Source organism: Acinonyx jubatus, chromosome B4 (genome assembly GCF_027475565.1).
Source record: "Acinonyx jubatus isolate Ajub_Pintada_27869175 chromosome B4, VMU_Ajub_asm_v1.0, whole genome shotgun sequence".
In the NCBI taxonomy this organism is placed as follows: domain Eukaryota; kingdom Metazoa; phylum Chordata; class Mammalia; order Carnivora; family Felidae; genus Acinonyx; species Acinonyx jubatus.
In genome coordinates, this window is record NC_069387.1 from 125,283,573 (window position 1) to 125,295,185 (window position 11,613).

The following is an 11,613-nucleotide window of genomic DNA, read 5'->3' on the forward strand; positions in this document are numbered from 1 at the left end:
CTGCTCCACTAGAATTAAGTATATCACTTGTAAGCTACCTAATGGGCATTGGGCCAAGACAATCAGAAATATTTAGGCGAAAAGAGGTGGGGAGGGCAGTCCACAGGGGTTTGCCTGAGGCCACACGGTAATGGTGGAATTGAAATGTGGCTTCCTGACTGCAAAAACTTACTCCCTTTTCAAAGAACTATTCTCAGATGAAAATGTTCCAAGCTCAGGCCATTTCAGGGTAAGGAAGGAACTGGCTCACTGTGTGTGCAGAAGCTTCCAGAAGTACCTACCTTTATGGGACAGGTCTGCTTATGACGTGTTATGTCTAAATGAAGTCAAGCCATTTTTGAGCCAGGAAAGGGTAGACGTTACTATTTAAAGGAGCCCCTTTTGTTATTTCTCCTCCCCTAAGGCAAAGACTCACTTGCTAGTTTACCTTCTGTGTTAATGAAGCAGGAGAAGGTGGAGCCAAATCAATTCAGGAAGAATCAATAGTAAAGTCCTGGCAGATATGCTTTCTGCCCAACAGTTAAGCTGTTACAACCTGACTGTGGGAGTTACTGTAGAGGAAATAGTCCCTGGGCCTCTGGGAGGCTGGCTCCCTGCCGAGGATGCTGCAACAAAGTTAGACACAGAGGTGGAAGCAGAATCTTGAGGGAGCTTGGCCTGGGATCTTGCCAACCTCTTATTTTACAGCAGACTTGGAAACAGACACTCGCCTCCTCCCACTGCCTCAGCTAAATTGCTAACTTTGCTAATGGGCTCTGTGTTTTACCCTCCCTGGCAAGAAGGTCTAGAGGGTCTGTTGGTTCATCTGGGTCCTGACATCACGTCTGACTGGGAGAGAAGGATCCAAATTCGTTTGGGGAGGAACAGGACAGAATCCAGTTGAGATGGGGGAGATTGGTGCCTAATAAAGGTGTTTTGTTTTATTTTGTTTTAATTTAAGAGATTAGAGTCCAATGAATTGAGAAACACTGTGGGACATCCAAAATGGAGGATAATGGAACTACCAGAATGGGCAGGGCTGTGTGTGTGTGTGTCTGTGAAAGGTATTCTGCTTAACAGACATTTATCGAGTGCTTATTTTTTGGGGGGCTAAGTACAACTGGAGACAAGAAAGAGTGACAGGATCTTAGGGCTGAAAGGGTTCAATTTGTGGCTCAACGTATGGCTGCTAATGTGTGCAAAATCCATTCCATCCTGGGCAAGGTCCTAGCATGAGAGCATCCAGACTCCCTTGATGGAGACACTCTCTGTCCCTATGGAACCTTCCCCATCTCTTGTTGCCAGTTTTGTTACTAGAGAACATTTTTGGTTGAGTCAATGAATACAACTTCTCTGCAATTTCTGCAGTGTCTTTAAGATCTCTCCATTTATTCCTCCATGTGCCCATTCTATAAATACTTTAAGACAGCTTTTGGGTACTTCTTCACTTAAAATATAAAGAGCACACACAGCCTCTTATAATCTCAAAGTAAATCCCTTCCCTCTCTGTGTTCTCAGGGCATGTAGTAAATGCCTCTCTTCCAGCCTTCCTCACACTGGGTCTGTCTAATTGTTTTCTTGTTCATAGTCAATTAATATTTACTGAGCAACTCCTTTCTGCCAGACATTGTACTAAGAAATTTCAGAAGATCTTTTGTTGAATCCTTATTCCAATTCTTCAGTGTAGGGTAGAGTCACACCCTCTTTACAGAGGAGAAAATTGGGGTTCAGTAAAGGAGGTGGCTTCCCTTCCCTGTCTTCTTGTCTGTGTAATGTGGATGCTAATACTGTCCCTGTAAGGCAGTCATGAAGAGTAAATAAATGACTACTGCACATAGTCGGTGTGTGACAAATGGGAGTGACTTCTAATGGCAGCAATCCTTCCATGGTCAGCCCATTCCGCTTTTGGTGATGATGATGATGATGATATTAATCATGTTTATGTAGCATACACCAAGTCTGAGACACAGTGCTGAGTTTCATGTGCATCATCTTACCTAATCCTTTCAATTAAAGAGATTGGTACCATTATCATCCTAGCTTTACAGAAGAGGAAATTGGAGGCCAGAAACAAAGTTACTTATCCACAGTCCTAATAGCCATAAAAGCAGAGCTGGGGTTAGAACAGTTCGGTCAGCTCCTGGGCACCCCCTTTTCCCATATGCTCCATCCCTCACCACATCCTAACTGTGCCATGCCATCTAAGTGCTGGGTACCCAGGGCCCGCTCAGAATGCTGACTGGGCATGGAAGGAAGCTGGGTGCACATGCATTGCAACCCTGCAGGCATGTCAGGACATGCAGAGGAAGAGCCCCAAAGGAGACAGCACTCAGAAAGATGCGTTGGTAGGAGAGAATAGGTCTGGGAGACCATGCAATGCTTAGATGGACAGTGGAGGAAAGGCAAGAGACTTTAACAAGAGAAGTGGATTTTCGATTATGGTGAAACCACAGAGTCAAGAAACTCCTCCAGGAGTGAGTGCAGCCTAGGAATTTCCAGGGTCGGCAATTGTGAACATTTGGGATAATTAACTTGAATGATGACTGCCTGCCTTCTTTCCTCCATTCGTCTCCCACCCCCCAGTGTCTCTCATCTGAATTCTTGCTTTTATAAACACAGTCATCTATTCAACTTGGCCCAGAGGTAAGAAAGCAATTCCAGGCACCTTGGGGGTTGGATGGCCCAACCTGAGACATGGTCCCTGATGTGGTTCAAGCCTCCCTAACCTCATTCCTGTCTGCGTCTTGCCTTTTTCTGCAGTGATCCGGGCCAAGGTGGTAGGGAAGAAGTTGGTGAAGGAGGGGCCCTTTGGCACGCTGGTCTACACCATCAAACAGATGAAGGTGAGTGACGGAAGCCCGTACCAGGAGAGTTCTGGGTTGTTGTGTCGTTTTTTTTTGCCAGAAGAGTCCTGGCCAGGGGAGGCAGGGTGGGTGTATGTAGCCCCTCCCCACTGCTGGAGAGGGTGTTGCTAAGGCAGAAGAAAGCGATGGGTAGGAGGTGAGGGCGGGGATGGGGGGTGGCTGCTTCACCCTAGGGCCAGCACAGGTGGAGTCCCTCAGAGGCCATTGTTAAGAGGCTCCACTGTGGAACCACACGGCAGAAAGCCTTGTTCCCTGGCAACTGTGAGACCTTGGCCAAGTCACTGCCCCTCTCTGGGCATTGGTCTTTCCATCTGTAAAATGAGGGGATGTGACTAGCTTGTCTTATGGGTTCTTCTGAGCTCTGACTTTTGAGTTTCAAAAGTTCCTACCAGTCTTATGCAGTTGCTGAGGTTACAACTTATGTTTAAGTCCTCGAATCTTTACACTGAACTTCTGCTGATCACAGGAACCTTATCCTGGTGTAGGAACTGCCCCTGCTTTCCCTATTTTCCCAGATCGTGCCTCCCAGTTGGTTAGCACTGTTTATTAAGCATCCTCCTATAACTGAACATATTCCTGAGCATATTTGCACCATGAAGCACACTAAGGAGGTCCATCTTAACAAAAAGAACATCAGATTTGAAACCTACAGAACTTGCTTCCTTGTCTCAGCTCCACTCCTGACTAGCCTGCTTCCCTTAGAACCACCCTTTCCTGGGCTTCAGTTTTGCCATCTGTTAACAGTGTGGGGTTGGGCTAGGTTCCCCTAAGAGCTCTTCCAACTCAGGCGTTTCAGGATTCTAAGTGCCCTGGGACACTGGTGGTATTACATCTAAGGGGGAGCTGCTTTGGGTGCCAGAAGGGGGTACTTATGTCTGCTTTCGCAGAGAGGGCTGGTGGCACTTACTCACCCTGAAGAGCACAGCTGGTCCACCACCCCACCTTTGTAAGCACCTCCCTATGTGCAGCACTCTGTGTCAGGAGCCTTGGAAGCCACGAGAAAGATGGGGTTCCCATGTTTAGGAAGTATAGTCAGGCTGGGAGAGAAGACACATGTGCGTGACTAAGCAGAAGTTCAAGGTGGGGTGTGCTCAGGTCCAAGGGGACTGCCAGCCCTTTTACTCACTGCCCATATTTGTGTCCTCAAAAACTAGAGCAGGACCAGACTCACATCAGGGACTTGGTGGATGTTTATCCATCTAATGGAGAAATGAGGGTGGGACTCTACTGGCCTGAAAACTCCCCAGAGGAGACAAGCCTTTGAGCCCCAGGGTAGAACTGAATGAGAGTAGTGATAGCCTGTGGGTGGTACCCAACCATTCTGGAGGCAGACCTCCAGGCCTCGTTATTCCTGCGTCCTGAGGCCTCAGGTTTGATGTACTAAGTTTGTGGAACCTGTTGCTTTCGATTCAACTTTGGAAACATCCACAGCCTTCTGGTTATGTAATGTCCAGAGTCAGCCCTGGCTAGGTGCCCTTGGCTGCCCAAGCCTGGTCATGGGACCAGCTTATGTCTTCAGATGGCCATGGGGAGTGAAGAGTGTGGAGGGGGGGAAACCAACGAGATCAACAACAACCAAAGAAACCCCCACTGTACAGCCCCCGGCAGCCAGTGAGCAAATGCCGAAGCATGTTAGGCAAAGCAGAGGTTCAGGAAACACCCCCCTCCTGCTCTGGAACAATCCATCACATTGTGGACGCCCTGTGGCCAGCAGATCTGAGGGAAAAGCTGGGAGGCAGTGGTTCCTAAGCTTGCCCAGCTTCCCCACTTCCTTCAGGGCCCGGATGCCAGGGTGATGAGAGGCCCTTCCTGTGGGCAAAATGTCCCACTTCCCCCTGGCTGGTGCCAGGCCGGCCTCTGCGGGGTGTTCAGAGGCCAAGTTACATTTGTTCACCCATCAGCTTCAGAGCACACACTCACTCCCGGGCTGGTGGCGTCACACTGTCCGTTCACTATCCTTCACCCAGGTTCATGGAACCAGGGTGCTAGACATGGGAAAGTAAAATTCCTTGTTTTACTTTTGACACAGGCTCAGAGGGGAAATGACTTGCCCAGTCATGCATTTAATTAAAGACAGATCTGGTTCCCAAGCTAAGGTGTTGGGATTCCTTCCCAATCCTGTGTGTTCTTTACATGACTCCTCAAATCTCCCTGCCATGTCACTTTGATCATTGATCACTGTCTAATGCCTTTTCATTAACTCTGCCCCTCCTACAAGCCCAATATTAGATTACTCCTGGAAGGGTCATTGCCCTTCTATCCTGAGAGGCCACTGAATTCTGCTGGTCTCCAGGTAGCAGTTGGTTAATCAGGTGTGGGATGTAGGAACTGGAGTAGTTCATCCAATTGTCCCTCCCTGCTCCCCTTGTCTTCTCACCTCTCTCTGTGCTGAACACTATGCTTCAGGCCTGGGATAGAAAGATAATGTTTGTTATAACGAAAATAAGACTCTATTCAAATAACATGTTTTGAGCATTTACTATGTACCCGGCATTCTGCTAAGCCTTTGCATGGATCAGTCCTCACAACAGCCCTGTGAAGCAGACACACATTATTCTCTATTTTACAGGTGAGATAACTGAGACTTAGAAAGGTCATGTAATAGCCAAGTTCATACCACTAGAAAGTGGCAGACTGGAGGGAAGCTATAGAGCCTTTGCCAACAAGGAGATTATAGAACAGCCGAGCTGCATTCATCACTCCTGCCCACCCCCACCCCAGTTGTATGTAGTTCCCCCAGGGAACAAAAAGACGTTAGCTTGGCTTTGTCGTTTATCTTCCAGCAGTGTAGCTCTTGACTTGCAACATCCTGCAAAGGGTGTACTGAAAACTCTTTGTAGGAGGGAAGGAGGAGAGGCCAGGGAGGCGAGCCTGCATGAGTTTTGGCACTGGTCCCTGGGTGGCTTTGTTCTAGTGGATTAGAGAGTCTACCCCAGAGAGTCAGACGGGGTGAGCCAGGGCTCCCTTAGAGCAGGACTGAAGGAACTCTGAGAACGTGAGAATTTGAGCCATCCTGTCTAACCTCTCTCTTCTGTCTCAGAGTTCCCACCCCCTCCCCTGGAACTTCTTACACAGATGAAAGGCAGGCAGACCCTCTCTCATATGCTAATTCCAGAACCTCTGGTCCCACTTTGCAGGCCCTCTTGAGTGTGCAGAGACCCACAGGTGTGTGTGGGGGGGAGCATTTGAATGTTAAGGGGGCTTACTGCAAGCCTAAGGTTGGAGATTAGCTGGAGCAGAGGCACTGGGCTGCAGTGCAAAGGTGGAAGTTTCCAGAATTGGTCGCTCTAATCTATAGGGACCTTATCTCCCATCAGGACCATGAGAAAGCGGTCTGCTTTGCCAGGAGCTGCAGTCTGTACAGTGGAGACATGCTCCCAGGCTGGCGCAGCGGGGGACAACACGTGGGGAACATTATGTCCCAGCTGGTCCCGGGAGGGTCCCATGGGGAGGCCCACTGGTCATGTGCTTTGCAAGTCCTGACTCTGGGCAGGACAGATTTGCTGGGCAATTGGAATGCTTGGCCCCTGGGGACTTCCTTCCTTCAGTGGTCTGTCTAATCAAATGAGCACTATAGCAAGGTCTCGCCTTTGAAGCTCCAGCTGGAAGCCTCTCTGACCCTCCAGCCCACAGGGAACTGTTCTCTTCTCAATGCCTGTAACTCTTTCTGGTCTGGGTCTCTCGTCCAGCCCTCAGCAGAGACTGCCTGCATTGTCATGTGCTCTGCCCCCCACCCCTTGCTAGACAGCCTGTTCTGTAAGAGAAAGGCTGTACACTTGGTATCTCAGTCAAGCATCTAATGTCTCTGAAACTCAGGTTCTTGGTCTGCAAAGGAGAATAAGTTGTGGGTTGAAAGGAGTTCATGATGTAAGACAGCACCCAGCACAGTTCTCATCTCTGGCAGCCAAGCCAGAATTATTTGACATAGCGATGACATTTCATGCTGTCAATGTAGGGTGAAGAGCAGGCATTCCATAAGAAATACTCAAAGCCCCCCAGATCCAGAAACTTCTTTCTTACATTATTTGTCTCTTTACCCCAAGGGAAGCTAACTTCTTAGAACTTTTGTGTACATACTATCAAGAGGGGAGGCCCAGAGGCTCATAGAGTCCAATGTGGTGTGTGTCTACACACAATAGAACATTATTCAGCCTTAAAAAAGGACATCTTTTCATTTTGACAACATGGATGAACCTGGAGGACATTACGCTAAGTGAAATAAGCCAGACACAGAAAGACAAATAGAGCATAATCTCACTTTTATGTGGAATCTAAAAAAGCTGAACTCACAGTTGAACCTCTCACAGAAGCAGAGTAGAATGCTGGTCACTAGGGGCTGGGGGTTGGTGGAGATGAGGAAAAATGTTGGTTAAAGGGTACAGACTTTCCGTTCTGTAGGATGAATAAATTCTGGAGATCTGATGTACAGCATGGTGACTGTAGTTAATAACACCAGATTGAGGGGCACCTGGGTGGCTCAGTCGGTTAAGTGACTGACTCTTAGTTTCAGCTCAGGTCATGACTCATGCTTTCGTGGGTTCAAGCCCCACATCGGGCTCTGTGTTGGCAGTGTGGAAACTGCTTGGGATTTTCTCTCTCCCCCTTTCTCTCTCACCATCGCTGCCTCTTTCTCTCCCAAAGTAAATAAATGTTAAAAATAATAATAGCAATACCAGATTGAATACTAGAAATTTGCTAAGAAAACAGATCTTAAGTGTTCTCACACACACACAAAAGGTAACTATGGGAGGTGAGGGATGTGTTAATTATCCTGATTCTGGTAACTATTTCACAATGTATACGTATATCAAAACACCCTGTTGTATAACTTAAATATATGCATTTTTGTTTGTTGATCATACCTCACTAAAGCTGGAGAGAGAGAGAGAGAGAGAGAGAGAGAGAGAGAGAGAGAGAAAACAACCTGCCTAGTCTGAAGTTCAATCCAGCTTTAAATCTCTGCTTTAAAAGATAAGGTTGGGCAAAGAGCCATAGAAAGAAGAGGAACAAACCTTTCCCTCTGCTGATAGAAATTTCAGTAGAACTAGTTTTAAGCTAACTTTTAGTGAATAATGTGCTCCAAGCACTATTCTAAGTCATTTAATTCTCAAAAATATTTTATGGAGTAATACGTTACCCCATTTTACAGGTGAAGAAACTGAGACCCAAAGAGGTAAAGTAGCTTTCCAAGTGGCTAATAAGTGGCAGAGACAAGAATCAGACTGGCTGTCTGTCTCCAGAACCAGAGTTTACCATTAATCCTCCAGTGCTTTGACTGGATTTGATTACCTTTAACATCTTTTCCAATTCTGAGATTCTCTGATTCTCTGATTGCAGGACACTACAAATGTATTACAGTCTTCCTAAATTTGTCAAACCAATTCTCAGTCTCTATGCATATAGACCTAATGATGCTTTGGGGATCAGTATTTAGGTCAAGATGGGATCATTATAAAGAAAAGATAACGAAATGAGTAACATCTGCCTTTACCATATTGTCACACTCAAAAGTGACGCTAAGTGGCAGTGCTGTGTCTGTCATACCCAATCACTTACGATGTATTAAAGTTCTGATACTGCATGCAAGTGCTACAAGCCCTGTTAAAATCAAGATTCCTTCACATTCCAAAGTAGTGAGAACTGAGCAGCTGAAGTCACTGGACCCTAGACAGGGACTGATCCTCACTCATAAAGCAGAAAGGAGATGAAGGGGAAATACCAACAAGGATGTACTGAGGCTCTGATGGCCTTGGGTCTGCAATATTTCAGAGCGAGGACTAAGTTGAAACATTTGCCAGGAACTCAAGGAACATCCACACCAGAGGAGAAGCTGATGGGCACAGAGGGAGTGCAGGGAATGTTCTTGGAAGGCCACACTGGATGGCATGCACACAGCAGTGCTCTTAAGCATGGTTCCTGTTAAAGCCAGAGAGGCACCATCCATCACTGAGGAAGTGGGGGGTAAGATCTGACCCGCCCCTGCTCCCCCGCGGCATAATTGAAAAGTGAGTGTGGACAGCACTTCTCACAGTGCTTGGCTGCGTTTCCTAGTTCAGCTGGTGAGCCTCTCGGGAGAAGAGGGCTAAAAGAGAGGCCAGGTAAATTAAAACCATCTGCACTGATGGTTGCACACAATTAGGGCAGCGTTCCCCTTAAAAAGGCAGAGGCTCCCAAACTCTGTGGGTCCAACAGACACTCTATGACGGTGGAGGTCCTCGTGGACCACCTACCCCCACCATCCAGTCCCCACTTAATAGAAAGTAAGGAGAAAACCTGGCCCATTAGTACAAATGGGAGGCACTTAGATGAGACACCAATGAGGCGATGTCTAGCTTTTTATTAATTACCATAAGTAAATTAATAACGCATGCAGGAGCTAAAGGAGAGACGTTGTCCTGTTGTAAACCCCTGGAGACCACCAGCCATCCAGGGCCTGTGTGCTCTGAGAGCTGGGAGGATAATGGGATTGGGCAACACCTCGCTGCCCCCTTCTACCTTCACCCACTCACACAGTTAACAGAGATTCCTTGACAGATCTGAACCCATGTAAGACTCGTGGCCATGACCTGGAATCACCAAGTGGGTCCAGCCTCGTTATGGTCATACCAGTGGCTCTGAGCACATGCACAAAAAGGAGGTGCAACAGCCATAAATAGCATTTGCCTGTATCAGAGGCCCTTGGGCATGACTCTGTGAGGCCACAGGAAGAGAGACCATAGGATAATGGTTAAGGGCATGGGCTCTGGAGCAGATGTGCCCATCTGGAGTCCTGCTTCTGCCATTTGCCAACCATAAGGCCTTAGATTAGCCACTTAACCTGCCTGGGGCCCAGGATCCTCATCTATAAAATGGGCATAAATAGTTCCTGTCTCATGGGGATGTTATGGGGGTTAATATTAGAGTGGGATTTCTCAACTTTGGTACCACTGATACTTGGGGACAGATAACTCTGCTGCAGGGGCTATCCCATGCATTACAGGATATTTAAGAGCATTCCGGGCCTCTCCCCACAGACGCCGGTAGCAGCCACACCCCCTCCCGTTTGTGACAATCAAAAATGTCTCCAGACACTGTCAGATGTTTCCTGAGGTGGGGATAAAACTGCCTCCAGTTGAGAACCGCCGTCTTAGAGGATGTTGTAGATAAAAATGGCCAAATATCACCATTTTCATACAGTTCAACTTAACAATTATAAAGTGTTTAGTTTAAAAATCTAGAAATTTTGTATACATGTTTATAGGCTTTGCCTGGGGTAAAGGAAACCAGTGCTTTCAACAGATGCTCAGAAAGATAAAAGCATGGAGAACCCTGGGCCTGAGTTCAACTTCCACCAACCAAACACAATTTCTGAGTCCTTGTCTGTAAAATGGGTACAAGAATGCCTACCTCTTTGGGTTCTTAGGAGGAGACAGTGAGGGGAATGTAAATGGAATGCTTTTATACACTGAAAAATGTCATGGAGATGTCATCAGAATGCTGGCCATCTGCCTTTTCGGCACGTGGGGGTCAAGGTTGGTGAGGTGGGCAAGGACCCCTTTCACAGCAAATTGTATGGATTTCTAGAAAGGTTTGGGATCTGAGAAGAGCATATGTCTGGTGCCGTGCTGTGGGTGTGTTAAAACGGAAGGTGTGACTGGCTGTATGGGAAGGTTTCTCCAGGATAGCACCACCGTGGCTCAGACAAGAGGAGGAGAAATGGCTGGGGAGGTCAGTGGCCACACGATGCTGGATTAAGGGAGTCAGATTCCCATAGAACAAATGACAGCAGGCTCTCCGAGCCCTGGTCCTGCTCTCATGACGTTCCTTCTGCCCACAGATGTACCGAGGCTTCACCAAGATGCCCCACGTGCAGTACATCCACACAGAAGCTTCTGAAAGTCTCTGTGGCCTCAAGCTAGAAGTCAACAAGTACCAGTACCTGCTGACAGGTAACAGCCAACTCTAGCATTTAGGTCAGGGTTTGGCCAAGGTCCAGCAGTCCTTCACTTCAGAAGGCTAGAGAAGGAGTGATTGACCCAGAGGTGTCCTTAGGACTTTGGCTTTTCACCCAATGAATTATAAGGACTGTCTGGTGTTGAGTGCACTTGGCTTGGCCTATGGTAGGAGCTCAAGGCTCTACACTGAGCTGGATTTTAGTGTGGATGCCACCACTGGCCCTGTGACGGAAACGGAGTTTTGTCTAGTTTGACACATTCTCAGCTTTACTATATAAATCAAAAGGGATTTCTAGGACCTGTTCCTCTATACCCCCACAGTCAACCTATTTATTAGGTCTGTTTGTGAAAGTTACCCACCTACAGGCAGTCAGTGTAGGAAAGGAAAAAACAAGAACAAAACCAAGAAACCACTGATGGGGACAGGAAGGGTTGATCTCCGTCCCAACTCTAGGGCTTCATGGGTTTAAGAAGCAAGTCATTTAACCTCTCTGAGCTTTGTTTTCCCCACCTGGGAAATGGGGACACAGTTTCCCCTAAAACGTATCAGGAAGGATGAAGTAAAATCACAGGATTGGAAAGTATTTAGCCCAGTACCTGGTCTAAGGTGGGTTCTCCGTAGGTGAGAATTCTTTCTCACCAACCCTGTGGCTGGGCTCTGGACACAACAACTCTCCTCTTGTCCTCTTTCCTCCTCTAGGCCGCGTCTACGATGGTAAGATGTACACAGGACTGTGCAACTTCGTGGAGAGGTGGGACCAGCTCACCCTCTCCCAGCGCAAGGGGCTCAACTACCGGTATCACCTGGGTTGTAACTGCAAGGTAATCCCTGGAGA

The 11,613-nt window shown here is 47.5% G+C and overlaps 2 protein-coding genes across 3 annotated transcripts in view; one reads left to right on the forward strand and one right to left on the reverse strand.

The window, feature by feature from the left end:
* The window catches only part of SYN3 (synapsin III), a 464,763-nt gene that overhangs the window by 288,983 nt on the left and 164,167 nt on the right, over window positions 1-11,613 (reverse strand). The window lies entirely within an intron of this gene.
* The window catches only part of TIMP3 (TIMP metallopeptidase inhibitor 3), a 58,844-nt gene that overhangs the window by 42,269 nt on the left and 4,962 nt on the right, over window positions 1-11,613 (forward strand). Inside the window, exons 2-4 of the mRNA XM_015068842.3 lie at window positions 2,740-2,822; window positions 10,660-10,771; window positions 11,478-11,599. Coding sequence (XP_014924328.1) covers window positions 2,740-2,822; window positions 10,660-10,771; window positions 11,478-11,599 — 317 coding nt within the window. The remainder of the gene's footprint in view (window positions 1-2,739; window positions 2,823-10,659; window positions 10,772-11,477; window positions 11,600-11,613) is intronic.